General features: G+C 39.6%; 1 protein-coding gene across 1 annotated transcript; it reads left to right on the top strand.

Moving 5' to 3' along the window:
• On the top strand, nucleotides 14,484-16,448 carry LOC105177164. Its single transcript, XM_011100218.2, has one exon. It carries the CDS (start codon nucleotides 15,015-15,017, stop codon nucleotides 16,263-16,265), a length of 1,251 nt encoding a protein of 416 aa, XP_011098520.1. The 5' UTR covers nucleotides 14,484-15,014; the 3' UTR covers nucleotides 16,266-16,448.

The raw sequence follows: 17,298 nt of genomic DNA, 5'->3' as shown, positions 1-17,298 counted from the left end.
CCAGAAATTGGTCAGACAGATGCTGGAATTCCTTGCTTATAGAGAATATCCCATATTAAATTTTGGGATAAAATGATGAAGACTGATCCTAATACAAAGGAAATATTTGGAAAAGAGACAATGGATCTCCTTCAGACGAAAATAAGCGTCTACGAAAATCAGAAGGAAGATATTGCTACCCCATCTCCTTTCGATCATATCTCAAGGAAATTCAAAATGAAGTCAGAATTTCTAACTAAAGAGCAGATGGTTGCTGCATATGTGGAAGAAATGAAAAAGGACCTGATGGCACATTTTGGAGAGGATAATAAATCCACAAAATCAGACTCAACTATGGCATCTGAATTCATGCAAGATGCTCAAGATCCAAATGATATGGAATTTGAGGATATTTTTGAAGCTATCAAGGAAACCTTGGAAGAAAAAATTCACAAGAAAGATATGGAAGAATCTTCCTCAAACCAGGCAAGAAGTGGGAGAAAATCTGATTAAAGAAGGTATCAATGCATGATTATCAGTGTCAAATGACGCATTAATAAGCAATTAATAAGATGACGTAATCAATGACGTCAAAGCAGACAGAAGGCCGGGAATCTTGGCTTTTCTACTATTCATTTTTTACTTTTAGTTCAATTATTATTGTAACTGTAGCACTTTTTCCCGAAATATCGGTCTTATACTATGTAATACACGGTTTCTACTGTAGTTTGTAGGGTTAGGCCCCTGTAGAATAGGATCCTCTGCATCCTATAAATGCAGATGTTTGGAAACGTTAAGGGCAGAACCTTAGAAAAAACCTCTCTTTTGTTTTCTCTCTTTCTCTCTTGCTCATGTGTTGAGCAATCCCTTCTCATTGTAAATCTATATATTGAAATAAAAAGTTTGCAACTACATAAGGACTACTGTAAGTTTTACTCGCTTTATTTTAATTTCTGTATTTTATTTATTATCTTATTTTATTGTTCATGGATAGCCTTATAGGCTAACCGATTCATGTGTTGATTCCTAACTGTTAATTACACTAGCATGAATTTGGCATCATGAATAATTAGGACTCATCAAATTTATAGGTTGGATAATAATAACTGGCCTTGACATAAAAATTATGTTCTAAATATATGGCTCCTGGTAAGACCCCGGTCATAGCCGTGTTGAAGACGTTTTTAGGGGCAGTTTGGAGTATTATGTTTGGATATAAATTTTATGAAAGGTTGCCGGTTATTCATTATCTTGTAAAATTATCCTATCCCTGCCTGATGATCCTGGTATACATATTTGTTAACTAAGATATTTATATTTGAAAAATGAATATAGTATATTAAATTTTGTTTTGTTATATTAAGTTAATTTTTTAATTTAAATTTTAAAAATTTTAAAAATTATGTGCTTTATTCTTATTTGAAAATAAATATATTTAAAAAGTATTTAATTTTTAAGACAGATGAAAAATACACAAAAAAACTCTTAAAATAAGGTAAAAACTGTCAAAATGTCCAAGATTATTATATAGCCATTATAGGGGCATTTTAGTCATAAAGGCCTAAAAAATCGTGCAAGGCCGCCATAAAATCCCCAAACTGCACCAAAAGCATGTTTCCTATACATCTCATTAGTTTCTAACAAAATGGGTTTTCGCACTGAGTTTTACAAAATACATGGATTTTTTAGCTTATTTTGGAAGCACAAAGGGGTTTTCAACTTTTTTTGGAAAACACAGAGGATTAGATTGTAGTTTAGTCGCCAAAATTTTGTAATATCTATCTGAAAATTATTTTTAATTTTCTGAAATTTCATGTGAAATTCTGTGAATTTATTGTATGATTTGGATATATTATGAAATAATTTCTGTTGGCATAAATGCTTTTTCCTGAAAAATTATTATTGTTGCTGTTTCTGTTTTTAATTCTATTTTTTCTCAACTTTCATATTATATTAGGCCCCAATGCAGTGACGTTTTAGGCTACAGTTTGTACAATTTTTTGGCGATTTTAGCCCACATTATTTCTAGGTATATTCGAAATATTTGGGATTTTAGGCACAGCTGGAATTTTAGTTTGAAATAAAACCCACGGTTTAGTTTTGATGCGTGTGAGGGACGGACGAGTCTGAATCCTTGGGCTGAAATATAATTTCTGAATCAAGATGAGCTGAAAACCTTAAGAAGGGAACCTAATAAAAAAACGTTAACACTCCGATGCCCAAGTTAGTGATTATCTTAAAAAACAAAAAATAAAAAAATGCTTGAATAATAATAATTATGATAAAATAAAAGGACATACAATTGCTGAAATGCTCTTTCAGAGATCAGTAAGAGAGGTAGAGAGACATCCCATGAGTTGGGGGGTAGAACCTATATTTATATGAGAGAGTCCTTGATAAGAAGGGGATATCCCTGATTTCCGCCTTCGTGAAGGTTGGCGAGAGTCCTAGGCTAAAGAAGAGTCCTGTGGACCTGGGAGTTCTACCTTGTTGTGGACTCCTCAAACTGTTGCAATCCGAGCTGTTCAGAAATGTTAACACGGTTGGGCTGCCACGAGGGGTGACAGTCAACATTTGGGCTGATTGAACACGAAACTTGGGGCTAGGTTTGACAAACACTTATTCGGTCGTGCATCCCATTTGGGCCTCCAACTAATCTGGGGTGTTAAGGTCTTTGGCGAGCTGCTTCAGTTAATTGGGCTTTTTGTTAGTTTTAGACCAGATCCAGGTGGGCTTGCACCATCTTTCTCCTCTTGGTTATCCAGGCTATACGGCTGATTTAGGGTTTGGGCCATCCTTGGCATACGCATCACACCGTCCCACCCCACTCTAAGGAAGAGTAGCCCTACCATCTCTTGCTTAGAGTAGGTACCCTAATCACACATGGGAGCACCTTTATTTCTAACCACCAAGGACCTCCTTCACAGGTGTCTTTATTTCCCGCCTAAGCTTTTGGATTTTCACGCACTCTGCCACAATTCTGATTTGATTTAATGGCTTAAGAATATCATCATTATGGCTAGGGGCGCGTGAGCAACCTTTCAACTTCCCACGCGCCCATATCTTTGGTAACTGCTTGATGAGGGCCGGTTACTTGGGCTAGGGAGTGTGTTCAACTTCCCACCTTCTCCTTTATTCTAGCCACACCACCAATGTTTCATGCAATTCTGAAAACGTTCAAAATTTAGCTGTTTTGCACAGTTTTATTAAAGTAAGTTTGTGTTCCTTTTATAGTAACTTGCAGTTAGTATTACACTTAGAAAATTTACCACACAAATGCAAAGGTCTAGACCTACGTTTAGGTAAAGTTTCGTGGAATTCTGAAAACGTTTAAAATTTAGTTATTTTGCACGGTTTTATTAAAGAAAGTTTGTTTTCCTTTCATACTAACTTGTAGTTATTATTACGCTTAGCAAATTTACCACACAAATGCATGGGTCTAGACCAACGTTTGGGTCAAGTTTCGTGGAATTCTGAGAACGTTCAAAATTTAGCTGTTTTGCATTGTTTTATTAAAGAAAGTTTGTTTTCCTTTTATAGTAACTTGTAGTTATTATTACTCTTAGCAAATTTACCACACAAATGCATTGGTCTAGACCTACGTTTGGGTCAAGTTTCATGCAATTCTGAGAGAAAATTTAGCTGTGCTTTCGTTCGACCGAAATCCAAACACTTGGTGGAGGAGTTCGCAATTCCTCCAGAGTTCACTATTTATGTCCATGCTCCTAAGTGTTGCCCAAACTCCCTACCCCCTAATAGCATGAGTTTCTTCTCCTTCCAGCTTAGAACTGCTCTATGTTTCCCCATCATTTCTTTTTTCTCTGAAGTCTTGTGCCTTTTTCAGGTCCCTTTGAATCAACTAGTACCCAATTCTTTCCAAATCTTGGCTGCTTTCTCCATGATTTTCCAATTCAATGGTATTATCCCTACGCTAGGTCTTTTCTCAGTGCTTTCAGTTAAAATAATCTGAACTGGTGTCTTCCATTTTTCTCTTAAGCGAGGGGTAGCTTTCCTACCAGCCCCTAGTCCTAGTAAGCATTGGAAAGGGAGTTTCTTATTCGTTTTGCCTCCTAGGCCTTGGATTGATCCTCAACATTGGATTTATGAGTCTCCACCTATTGTGCCATTCTCCTTATCTGATAGATTTTTTAATCTCTCCGTTATTATGGAAAAACTAAATGAAATGCCTTATGATTATAAGAGCATGGTTGAGGAAAGGCTTTTAAACCATTTTGGGTTAAGCCAACGGGTTGAGCCTCTAGGGGAACTCCTCGGTATCTTTGTTGTCTTCTTTCTTTTAAATTTTGTATGCATTCTTGATATAATGTTTGACTCAGTTTTATTCTTGTTTTTGGATAGTTAACATCTTGTTCAGTAAACTCATCCACGAAACCATGCCACTCCCCCGACTACCAGGTCACATGGGACTCCTTCCTTGAGCGATCAGAGAGGAAAACGGCCTACTGCTGCTATGCCTGGATCATCCTCCAAGAGGCCAAGGCCTAGTTCTTCCCATATCCCTCCTGCTAGCTCTGCACATCACATCTCCACTCCCCCTCGTCCTCTTCCTCTTCCTCCTCCTTCTCCTCCCAGGGACTTAGGAAGTGGCCCATTGAGGTACCCCTCTTCTCCTTCTGGGGGTTTGTACGATCACTTGATGCTAACACAAAAGAAAAAAGGGGAGTCATCTTGGGGTGATGAGATGTTAAAGGGGATGCTCGCCCCTGGAGATAAACATCCCATGTCCTCCCTGTCTCGAGATGACCTGGACAGAATGTTGTCCTTGGTTTTTGCTAAGGTTAGTATCACTGAAAGTTGTCTTGATTTAAACCTAATTCTCTGAGATGCTTCATATTTATTTGTTTTCTTTTTCCAGGCAGCCACTCTACTAGGGGAACTTCTTTCTTGTCCTCTAGTGGAACCTTCTCAATCACAATGGGACGCGCAAAACGAAGGTTGGAGGAACATGTTGGAACGTTTCTTGGCAGAGATAGCTAAGCTTAGGGATGCGAAGAAAGAGGTAGTGGGGAGGTATCAACAAGCCAAAAAGGAGAACAAAAAGCTCCAAAGGGAGTTGAATGCTCTAAAAGAGGACCATGCAGAAGAAATCTAAAAGTTGGTTGACCAGGTACACTGAGATTTTCCAGACACTGAGGAAGGGCAAAACTATCTAGACACCAGAAGTCTCGCGATTATCAAAAAGATGTGGTTATGATAGTCGGTCCCTATCTGAGTTTTGGCTTTGAGGCCTGCAAGCAGCAATTTGTCACTTAGGGATATCCTCCATCTGGGGAGGATACTATTTTTCATAGCTTTGATATGGTGGTGGGTACCGTTCCTGATCCCTTTGCTAAGCCTCCCACTACTGTCGAAATCCCGCCTGCTGAATCAGAATCCTTGTTTGTTTCATTTGATTAAGATTCTCTTTAGTGGTTTTCTTACTGCCGCTTGGGTATGTTTCTCATAAGAGGACTTAGATCAAATACTGGGGCGGCTGAGGTCGAGGTGTGAGGTGAACACCAACAAGATTCCTATTGCTACTGTTGAGGGGGACGTCCCTAAAGGAAGTCTCCCTCGACTAATGATAGAGGATATCCTAGGCACCTTGGAAGAAACTGTTACCCATGACCCCCCTATCCCTGTTGAAGAAGTTGTTAAGGCTGCCCAGGAAAAGGCCCCGACTGTGAGGTGATTTAAAGTTGATGTACCCTCCTTCCTTTAAGAACAATTTACTTTTGTTTTTCTTTCCTGCATGGGTATTTCCCTTACCCATGGTGAGGATGGAACAATTTTATACTTCTGCAACTACGTATTTATCTACTAGATTTTATTCTTTCTCTACTCCTTCTTCTATTTGTGTATGTGAGGCTTGCCGCCTGCTTTTTGCTAATTACTTCATAACATGGCTACTTTACAAAGCGTGATCACATTTAGGTAAAAATAAAATTTAAGGAGCAACTATTTGATAGAGTATTAAGGGACCAAGGCCTTTAATAGGGCTGAGGAGCCTTTTTTTCTTTACAAAGGATGCCTACGATTCTGTATTGGTCAGACCTTATTCCATTTCGAGAAATGATTTTATATGAACATATAAAAGAACCAGTAATTTCAAATAAAATTTCTTACTAACCTTTCTTCCAAAGCATCCTAGGCTGCTGTTGTTGAAAGGTCGTCCTTGATGAGAGATGTTTGGGGCATGGGAAGTGCCCTTGATGAGGGACGTTATTAAGATATGAGGGATGTCCTTGGTGAAGGACATTATTAAAAGGGATGCCCTTAGTGAACTACATTATTAAGATGTGAGAGGTGTCCTTGGTGAAGGACATTAATAAAAGGGATATCCTTGGTGAAGGACATTATTAAAAGGGATGTTATTGGTGAAGGGCATTATTAAAAGAGATATCCTTCATGAAGGACATTATGCAACAAATTTCCTAAGGTTGTGCACATCCCATAGTTTGTTTAGGGGCCGTCATTCACCGTCTTCTAGTTCATATGCCCTCGACCTATTTTTCCAGTAACTTTATAAAGCCCTTCCCAATTGGCATCCAATTTACCGACTGGCTTTTAAGGTGTCTACCCTCCTCAGACTAGGAAATGGCGGGCTTTCACTCTTCTGTTATATGCGTTAGTTATAATGGTCGATAATTTCAAGATCGAAAAATGCAAGAATGGCGCGAAGGTCTACACATCAAGTAAAGATTTACTTGAGTGGCGCACCCCTAGGCTAATAGGCAGGTGGAAGCCACAAATCGCATAGTAGTACAAGAAACAAAAGGAGACTAGAACGAGTTGGCGGATATTGGATGGAAAAATTAATTAGCGTCTTATGGGCATACCAAGCAACCCCAATAGACTCCACAGGGGAGAGTTCTTTCACTTTGGTATATGGGACTAAGGCCATCATCCCTGCAAAGCAAGGGATGCCCTCCCACAAGATTCTACACTTTTTGGAAGAAAACAACACAAAAATACTCAAGGAAAATCTTGACTTAATTGACGAACTGCGGGAGAAGGAGTTCCTCCTCATACAGCAGTACAAGAACACTATGATCAGTACCCACAAAAAAAGAGTAAAATCTCGAAGTTTTCAAGTTGGAGACTTAGTATTGCAAAGGGTTGGCACCCTAAAACCAATGGAAAAACTGGACTGCAATTGGGAAGGACCTTACAATGTTATGGGAGTGATAGGTCGAGGGGCATACAAATTGGAAGGTGGTGAGGGACGCCACCTGACTCGCCCATTGAACGTGCACAATCTCAAACAATTCTACGCATGGTGAGGGGAACCACCCTCAAAAGTCCAGTACCCCTTATAAGAGCATCCTACTCGAGGAATAAATGCCTCCCTTGAGGGGTATCCCTCTCGAAGAATTCGACACCCCCAGAGGGGCATCCTTCTCCAAAAATAATGTCCTTCTGATGTCCTCCAAAGGGACATCCTCATCAAAAAATAAGTGTCCCCTAGAGGAACACCCTTATCAATAATAATGTCCTCGAGTAGGACATCCCCATTAAAACATAAGTTTCCTCCAGATAGATATCCTTATCAAGGAAAAAAAAAAAAGAAAGAAACAATGTCCTTCTGAAGGATATTCTCATAAAAAATAAAACCCCCCCCCCCCCCCCAAGAGGGGTATCCTTATCAAAAATCAATGTCTCCTAGGGGGTACCCACATCGAAGGACATCCTCCTCGAATACTTAAAGGGTAACTTCTATCAAAGGTCATCCCTCAAAGGAAAAGGTATGAAATTCTTATATATCTCAAATTAAAACTCAGAGCCAAGCATAAACTTATTCAAGAGTTAGCCCTATAAAAAAATACACAAGCATCCGTAACTAAGGATTCCATGTTCCCATCAAAATCCCTCATATGCCCCTTTCTCTTAAACAAATCTTTATGTCTAATTAAATGGCATGAAATTCAACACTACTCTCTAAGATGGATTTTAGTGGAAAACACAGGTTCAAAAAAATGTAGAAAAGGGAGACATCAAGCAGGGGACCATTATCCCCAAGGATCCTGCATTCACCTCCACTTATGCAAGGCAACAACCCCCTCCCCCACCCCCCACAGTTAGAGCACAAATAGTAGACCATCAATTCAAACATAAGGAAATATGCAAGCAATGCAACAAGTAAATAGGCGGCAAGCCTCAGACAACGATAAGCGAAAAGCAAAAATCATTACGATATTTTCCTTGGCTAAGATTTAGTCAGGGAAGGAGGGAGAGATAAGCATCCACAACGCCAAAAAAATTAAATTGTCTCATCCTCACTCGTGGTGAGGAAAAAAAACAAACCAAGTAAAGAAAAAAAATATTGTTTGTTGGAAAGGGGGAAAGTATATCATTCATAAAACTACAGCACACTCAAGGACTTCTCTTTCTCATCAACTTGGGCAACAAAGGTAGGGTCCTCCTGGGGCACAAAGGGCATCCTCCTTCATTAGCTCGGAAGGGCCCGCTCTTGAGATGTCCCCCTCAGCAAATGTTGGCAAAATAGCTGGAGGGGGGAACTCCTTACTTCCGCCTCGACCTCCCCTAGAATGTTATCAAGATCTTCTTCTGCAAATTCCTCTAAAGTTTGAGTAAGCAGGCTAGAGAAACTTTTCATTAAAAATAAATTAGAGGATGAAAGGGGTTACCTGATTCTATGGGGTGAGGCTCAGTCGCAAGAGCAGTAGGATTGGCAAAGGGGCCTAGGACACTCGCCACAACTGCATCAAAGTATAGAAAAGAAGTTCCTTCTCCAAGAGGGGGGTATTCTTGAGCCGCAAATTGTTCCCTTTAGGCCTGAAAGTCGTACTCGAGGTAGGGTGTAACTATCTTAACCACCTTCTCTGAAATTTTTTAGACTTTTGATATTCCAGGTGGCGACTGGTTCAATAGCCCTCCATCTACTCATGGACCTCATCAGAGTGTTAGGGAAATTAAGCCTGGCTTCGTCAGTTGCCCTCTTGATCTCATCCACATGATCCTCCTTCAACTTGAAGATCTCCTTCTGCAGCCTCTTTATCTCCTTCTCCGCCTACTGATATCACCCCACAACCTCCTTCTTGGCATCCTTGAATTTTGCATTTTCAGAAGCCAAGTGTCCACCTGATTTTTAGCTTCCTCCTTTGGGTATCCCCCTGAGGAGGGGGAGGTACCGCTTGAGGTCACGAGAGGAACCCCTCCCATAAAGACGCCACCTAAGATATGAAGGGGGAAAGTCGAAAGAAGAATAACTAACAAACGTTGTACAAAAAATGAATGGAAGTACATGTCTTGACCAAACTAGAGGATATCATCTACTAAGCTCCTCTCAGGGCACGGGGGAAAGGAGGTGTTTGCCCCCAGGGTGAGTAACCCCTCTCAAAATCTCTACAGCCAAGGAGGATTCCTCCTCCCTCTCCTAATCAAGCGAATGACTAGTGTACAAACTCTAAGAGGAGGAACGATAGGGCTTAGAAGGAATGCTCCTTGAGTCTCGAGAAAGAGGAGGAGTGGCAAAAGGACGGACAGAGCTAGTCGAAAGGGTTCCCATGGAGCTCACCTTGCCCTCTTGGAAGATGTTCCTAGTGTCCTAGTAGCAAGACATTTACCCTTGGACTCGCTTGAGCGGGCGTCCCCTTGGAGGGGTGGCAGTCGCGCGGCCTCCCTTACATACATGCTCATGCATCAGTTTGTTAAACATAATATCCTTTCCCACAAGAATAAAAAAGTAGTTACGACCATATATCAACAACATGCCAAGAACAAAGGAAAAACTAAATCAAGAACAACAAAGATACCCAAGGGCTCAACTCGAGGGTTTAAACCCAAGTGCCCAGAAGCCTTCATCAATCAAGCCCCTGCAGTCATAGGACTTCTCATTTAATTCCTCCAATAGGGAGGAGAGGGAGACTGTCCTATCAGACGAAGAAAAAGCAACAGCGGGACCAAAATCATAAATCCACCTATGGGGGAACGTTCGAAGGCAAGGAGGCAAAACACAGAAGAAACTTCTTTTCCAGCTCTTTAAAGGACTGTGAGCAGGAAGGAAAGATACCTGTCAATGAGGGAAAAGTGAAAAACTCCAGTTTTAGTGTGTTTCAATTGAAAGCAATGGGAAAAAGTCTTAGCAGTCATAGGAGCACCATTAAAATGGAAAATCATAAAAAACATTAGTCAATATGCGAAAGGAGTTTGGAGCCAATTGATTCAAAGGGACTTGAAAAAAACGAGCAACATCTTCATAAAAATAGGAGATGGAGAAGCAAAAACCAGCGCTAAGCTAGGAAGAAAAGAAACTAAAGCAGTTAAGGGGAGGGAATAGGGGCGACTATCGGGGGAAGGTACATAAATAGTATATTTTGGTGGAATTTGAAACTCCTCCACCAATTGACGGATGCCTGGAAGTTTGAGGCAGGAAAGGCCCCAGTCCGCCGCAGACCAGGCGACCTCCTTCTCCTCCTCCCCAGGAGAAGAGCCTTCCTCCTCGTTCCCCCTTACTACCTCTTCCTCACCAGAGGACTCAATTAACAGGTGACGGGAGCTACTGCAGCCTACCTTAGACTCCACCTTCGACCACTAGTATGGTCAGACGGACTGCGGCCCACCCTTCTTGAGGTGGCATCGAAGGGATCATCACCTGGTGGCACTTCACTCACGAATCTAACTGATTCAACCAAAGATGCCATGGATGTTCAAGAAAAGTCAATAAGAAAAGATGCGATAGAATAAGAAAACGAAGAAAGGAGACAGAAGTAATAAAGAAAACTTACAGACTTGTGGAGAATATGCTCTCTCTCTCTTCAAGGTGTAGCATAAGAAAGGAAGGAGAGCTAGGTTGGGCGTTAAAGGTGGAATAAAGGAGAAGTGGGGAGTTTAAGCCAACGCCCAACCCTATAACCACCCCTCATTGGGAAATTACCAAATAACATGAGCACATTAGGGGGGTGGGTGTTATCAAAATGCCCCCTAAACAACAGCAATGATAGCTAGGTTTAGCCCTGGCCTTCACATCATTTATGGAGAGAAAGTAAGGCGAAAAGCCCCAGGCTACATTGTGTCATAAGGAAAGGGAGTAAGGGACACTCAGTAGGAGAAAGCCCTGCCAGGACGATGAGGAAAAGCTCCCCCAAGTATGAAGACCTTCTACTCTAAGAAAGAGTCAACAGGCGTCCTCCTCCTTAGAGTAGGGGAGGGACAGAATGATGTGTGTGCTTAGGATGAGCCGGCCCAAAATGACAAAGGTTCCTGGAACAGCCCAATCCCCAATCCAAAACATGCAAGCCTAGATAACCCAGGTAACCAAGAAAACTATAAAGAATGGAGGAAGTTTAGGATACCCCCGGGCTCGGTCCATGGTTACAGCCCAACACGACATCCGCCTTAAAAAGCCCACTCACATGGCAGCCTACTTTCCCACGTGGAACAGAATTGACCCAGTATCAGCAACCACTTTGGACCACATCACTCCTAGGAGGCAAGCGTAAGCACAGAGGGACTATCTGGCGGCTAAAACTCCTTGCAGTCGAGGGGTCTCCCAAGCTGAAGAATACTCTTATTAATACACATCCACCTGATAAGGATGCCCTATCCCTTATCCAACTAACTGCCGCAAGAATCTCGGGAGGGGGATAGACCCCCAGCAAATGGGAGCACTACCATATAAATATAGGTTTGGTTCCTCCAGGCCGGGGATGGCTCTCTCGCTCTCTAAACTATTTCTTAAGCACTCTCTAAGCATATTCACATGTTCTTGCACTTTTCACCAATTCTATTCATCACATCTTGATTTTTAATCAAATTGATTTACTTTTTGGCTTTATTTTATCTCAAAATCAATATTAACTTGGCATTGGAATGCGTCTTTTTTGCAAGTCCCCTCTTCAAGATTCGTGTATGCTTGCCCTAGCCTAAAAAACTAGTCCAGATTCATTGGACCCATACTATTTTCACACGCATCAATATCAATTACAAATTTGTTATTACTGACATTTTATAAGCTCTATAATTTTATTTTATCAATAACACTTCAAGCGCTTATTTTTAAAGCGCAAAATGTAATCTACCCTTGTATTATTTGAAAGTTTCAAAGCGCCCCCTTTTGAAAAAATAATTCTCAGTTTACCTCCCTATATTTTTAAAGAAAAAAAAATACCCACTTTATGCAAGTAGTGTGATACACTCGTCATTTCATTTTGTTTTTCAATCTTTTTTACTTTTGTCTTTATTTTACAACTATTGGATCTTATTCTTAATATAAAAGATCCATATTCAATTTTCATATATAATTATATACAAAAAAAGTATAAAAATATAAAATATATCTATAATATACATGTATTATAACATACATATATACATATACAATTGACACCCCCCTCCCTCGATGTTGGCCGGCCGCATGCTTCCTCCCCTGTTGGCCCAGCAGCGCCCCTCCCCCGCTGCCATCACCCCCTCTCGCCGCCGGCTACAACCCTACGCCTTCCCTCCCCGTGCCCCTACCTTTGTCTCCATTCACCCTCCCCCGCCTGCGCCATCCCTCCCGCTCCCCATACCCCCCTTATTGGTGCTCGGCCCCCTTCACCGCTCAGCATTATTCCCCTTTCGCCCTCCCCCATTGCGCACCTTTCCCTTCCCCTCCCCCTCCCCACCTGCAAATACTCCCTTCCCCTCCTCCACCAGCGAAACTCCTCATTTCTTTTTCCCCCACCTACATCCGTCTAAATCGATTGCATCGGGCGACCGCCTTCCACCCTCCCAAATCGGCAGCCTCAATTTTAGATTTTTGTTTTTCTATTTTCTTATAATACTATATTTGTATGTTATGTATATATATAACTATATTTAGTTATATAAAAAAATTTATTTTTGCATTTTTAAAATTTAATTTTATAATTGCATAAATCTAAACCCATTGATCTGCTTCAAATTAATATGAGCTATTTAATTATTTTGTACATCAATATTAACCAATATTAATCTAAATAAGAGAAAATGTAGGTCATTGATTTGTTATTAAATCTCAACCGTTGAGATATATATATATATATATATATTTATTTAAAATAGAATCTAACGTTTCACATTTAGGGTTATGAAAGTCATTTATAGGTAAATTTTTTTAAGCAAAATCGGACTTTGGTATAAGAGGGTATTTTGCTTCTTTTCTAAAAATAGGAGAAAGTAAATTGATAACTTTTTTCTTCACAAGAGAACGTTTTACCACTTTCGAATAGCACAGAAAAGCGTGATATATTTTGTCATATTTTAAAAATAAAATCAAATATTTTATAAACTCTCTAAATATATATATGTGGATATATATTATAAGACTCGTAAGTTTATAAGATGTTTTACATCAAGTTAGCCAAACACCCTCTTAAATTACATGTCATTCCTGCAGTTGATTCATTGTTTCCAGATTTTAATTAAGGACAAATTACAACGATCTCCCTTCAAATTTATCATAATTATGAATGTCTTTCATTATTTGAAAAATTACAAATACCCCCTCTGATGTTTGAAAAAAGTATGTAATCCTTTGATGGGGGTATAAAATTTGTCGACTTTATCCTTTATTATCATTTTTTTATTTTTTTAAAAAATTTTAAAAATTATAAAAGAATTTGTTCATTTAATCCAAGAAAAAGCAAAAAAAATAAAAAATAAAATTATAATTTTTAATCCGCAAGGGCATTTTGGTTAGTTCACCAAAAAAATTGATGGAAACCTAACGGAATTGGCTAATTGTTAGACCGTCACTAAAATCATGGGGTATTAATAATTTTTCAAACAATGAGAAAATATTCGTAATTATGTAAAACTTCATGAGAGGTGATTGTAATTTACTCTTTTAATTAATTAAGCAAAAGTACTCATTAATTACAAATAACAAAGCTAAGATTCTTAGGCAGGGAATAATAATACATTTAATTACACTGAAAATAAAAGCATCAAATACATATATTACTAACATTCGAGTACTCAATCAACATCCGAAATTAACACGCCGCCGCGAAAAAGGTGGCGGATGTGGTGGCTTGGCTTCGCGACGGCGGCGGCGGCCTCACCAACCATCTCTTGTTCTAATTTGTCCTTGTTAACCTACCTTTAATCCCCTTTCCACCCAACCTTAAGCACAATTTATTAGCCTAATTAACCACCTACATACACTTTATTATTCCCTTAATTATCCTTCACTTTGTTTAATTAATTAATTTAATTATCTTTTTCCTATTAAATTCCTGAACCCTTTTCTCCTCTTTCTTTCTCGAAAAATTCATGCTCGAATCCAATCTGATCGAATCAAATCAATTACAAGACAAGTGTATCATATTTACTATGTAGTTGATTATTTTATTTTAAATTATACATTAATTATATGACAAATATATTATATTTATTAGTTGATTGGCTCGTATAGAATCCAAACCAAATCCGAACTAAAATTTATCCACTCGCTCTTCTCCATCTGTACTTTTCCTTCCCTTCACACTCAACAATAAAAACTAGCCAACCATTTTCATCTCTCTTCCAATATTGTGAAGTGTGTGTTGTGCGTGTTCTTGAGCTGACCGGTCGCCACCTACCGGCAGCTTCCTCCCCCGACCCCACCACCCTCCAGAATTTTTCTATCTCCTTTTTCACTGCCTTTCTTTCAGAGCCACCACTTCTAACCTTATTTAACTTTTCTTCTTCTCTTCTTTCTCCCCTTTTTTCCTCCTCCTCCGCCTCCAAACCCTAATCTCTTTTCATGGAAACCAGGTAATTGTCCCAAGAAATGCAAAAGAATAGATAGATCACAACTTTGCAAGTTATAAAGGGGGATCATGAGTCCCTTTTCTCCTTTGATGTTTATGTAAATCTTGGTGGGTTTTGATCATACCTTTTTCATGCAATTTTCATGGGCTCTCTGTTGATCTCCCTCTCATATATATAGATATAGTTGGTGTAGTTTAGATTCTGTCTTTTTTCCTTTTACATATCAATATCTATTGGCAAATCGTTGTCTCCTGCAGCTATCCATCCATCTTCTTTGTTTCCTTCTCTTTCGAGAATTCATGGATTCTGGAAACAGTGGGAGTCTGCAATCCTCAAGTGGAGGTGATGATCAAGAGTTTGATTCTAGAGGAGAATCCTCCATCTCTTCTTTCTTGAACCCTTCATCCCATGATCATTTCGACTCAATCTCAGCTCCACACACACAGTTTATCACACACCAAATCCAAATCCAAAACCCCAGTTTCTTTGATCCTCCTCATGCCCTCTCCCAAAATCTTGATCATTCCACTCATCAGTACAGCAACGAGAACGATCTGATTTGGTCAAGATCAGGGTTAAGATCTGAACCCAATTTTCCCAGCTTTGGAAACTTAACTGTACCTTCATCATCATTACCATCATCAAGAACAAAAACCAACAACCACCAGCCCACTCCGAGTGCTGCAGCAGTACAACCCCCATTCCCTGCTGCAGGCCCATCATCATCCTCGGCAGTACAACCCGAGGGCGAGAGGAACGTGATCAAGAACCCCAAGAAACGCACTCGGGCTTCGCGCCGAGCGCCCACCACCGTGCTCACCACCGACACCACCAATTTCAGGCAGATGGTGCAGGAGTTCACCGGGATCCCCGCCGCCCCGTTCTCGGGCTCGTCCCCTTATTCTCGACGGTTGGATCTGTTCTCGGCCGCCTCCGCCTTGAGGGCAGCCGACACTCTCGGCCCGCTCTATCCACTCCGGCCGTCCGCCCACAAGGTTCTTTCCCCGTTTTCATCTTCTCCTTCTCCTCTGAATTCCACCATGATTGACGCTATAACGCCCACAACAAACATCGGCAGTACTAGTAATAACACCAACACTGCAATGTCGACTACCACCAACACCGCCGCTCTCGGCGGTTCCACTCCGAATATTTCAAACAGTTTTGCGCTGTCAGGCGATCATCATCCTCATCTCCTGATCAACCTGCAGAGCCCAAACATCCTCAGCAAGCCTGATCAACTGCCGGTGAATTTCGGCAGCCTGAGTGGGTTCTTGGGCAGGGACACTCCGGCGGCTTCTGCTGCAGTGCGGAACAATAATCATGATGATAATATTAGGACATGGAGAAGTGGAGAAACAGTGAGAAGTAATGATGGGGTTGAAGAAAACTTGGTGGGATTTGATGGGAACATTGACAGTAGTGATTCACAGCGTGTGAGTGGATACAATTTGAATCTTGCAGAGAAAGGTATGGAGAATGTTGTTGGAGCAGCCTCTGCCTCTGGGGCTGAAGGTACTGTTGCTTCATGGATTTGTCCTTCTGATTAACCTTTTTTTTTTCTTTTTTTTTTTTGGGGATGTAGAGTAATTGTTAATTAGATTAATTTACTTAATTATAGGGTATTATTATACAAAAATATCTCTCTTTTTTGTTAATTTCTTGGGGTTCAGTTTTATTAGCCCTTCTGTTTTTTGGTAATTTTGATTATGCTAATGAAACCCTTTTCTTTGCTACATATATATTGATTAATTTGTGGTACATAACTTTGAGTTTGTTTACATTTTTAGTGCATTATAATATTTCCTTTTTGTGTCTAGATTGTGATCAGTTTTGTGTCATTTTTGTTTCCTTTTGTAAATAGGCTTGTTGTAACGAATCGATTATTCACACAGTAAATATAATATAATTATCATATTATTAATCATTTATTTAAATTATACGTAAATTACATGACAAGTATATGACTTGACATATCAATAAGTTGTTGTGTAATGGAATATATGTCGAATCATTAAAAAAAATTACAGTTTTAGTCCTATAATTTAGAAGGTGATTGATTTTCGTAATTTAGAAGAATAAGGGGTAGGGCGATTGATCAAGAAAGTTTTCTTGTTCTTATTATAGGATCGTGATCGGATCCGTATATATTTGGTAATTCTCCTTTGAGAATAATAAAAAATGGAAAGTATTCAATTGGAACATGAAAACGTGACTAAATTGGTCCTAATTACTCTTCGGGACTAAATTGGGAAAAAGATCCAATGAATTCGAAAGAATTGAACGAGGAGCTGTTAATTTTAAAATTTTGATAATTTTGTCAATTGATTGAAAAATTGAATGTAACTTACATATAATCTAATTAAATTGGGAATTCTAATGAGGACACGTGCGATTGGCTGAAATTTTTCCTTTTCCAATTTAATATGTCTGAAATTTTAATATTGGGGGGCATGCCTATGGAGCCCACCCCCCAAAAAAAAATATTCTAATGAAACTATTTAATATTTTTAATTTTATTGATATAAATTCTAAATTATAATTTTCAATTTGAGGACCATTGAGATATTTTCGTCCAATTGA

The sequence above is a fragment of the Sesamum indicum genome, linkage group LG2, assembly GCF_000512975.1.
Source record: "Sesamum indicum cultivar Zhongzhi No. 13 linkage group LG2, S_indicum_v1.0, whole genome shotgun sequence".
NCBI classification, from domain to species: domain Eukaryota; kingdom Viridiplantae; phylum Streptophyta; class Magnoliopsida; order Lamiales; family Pedaliaceae; genus Sesamum; species Sesamum indicum.
This window is presented reverse-complemented; position numbering and strand designations above follow the sequence as displayed.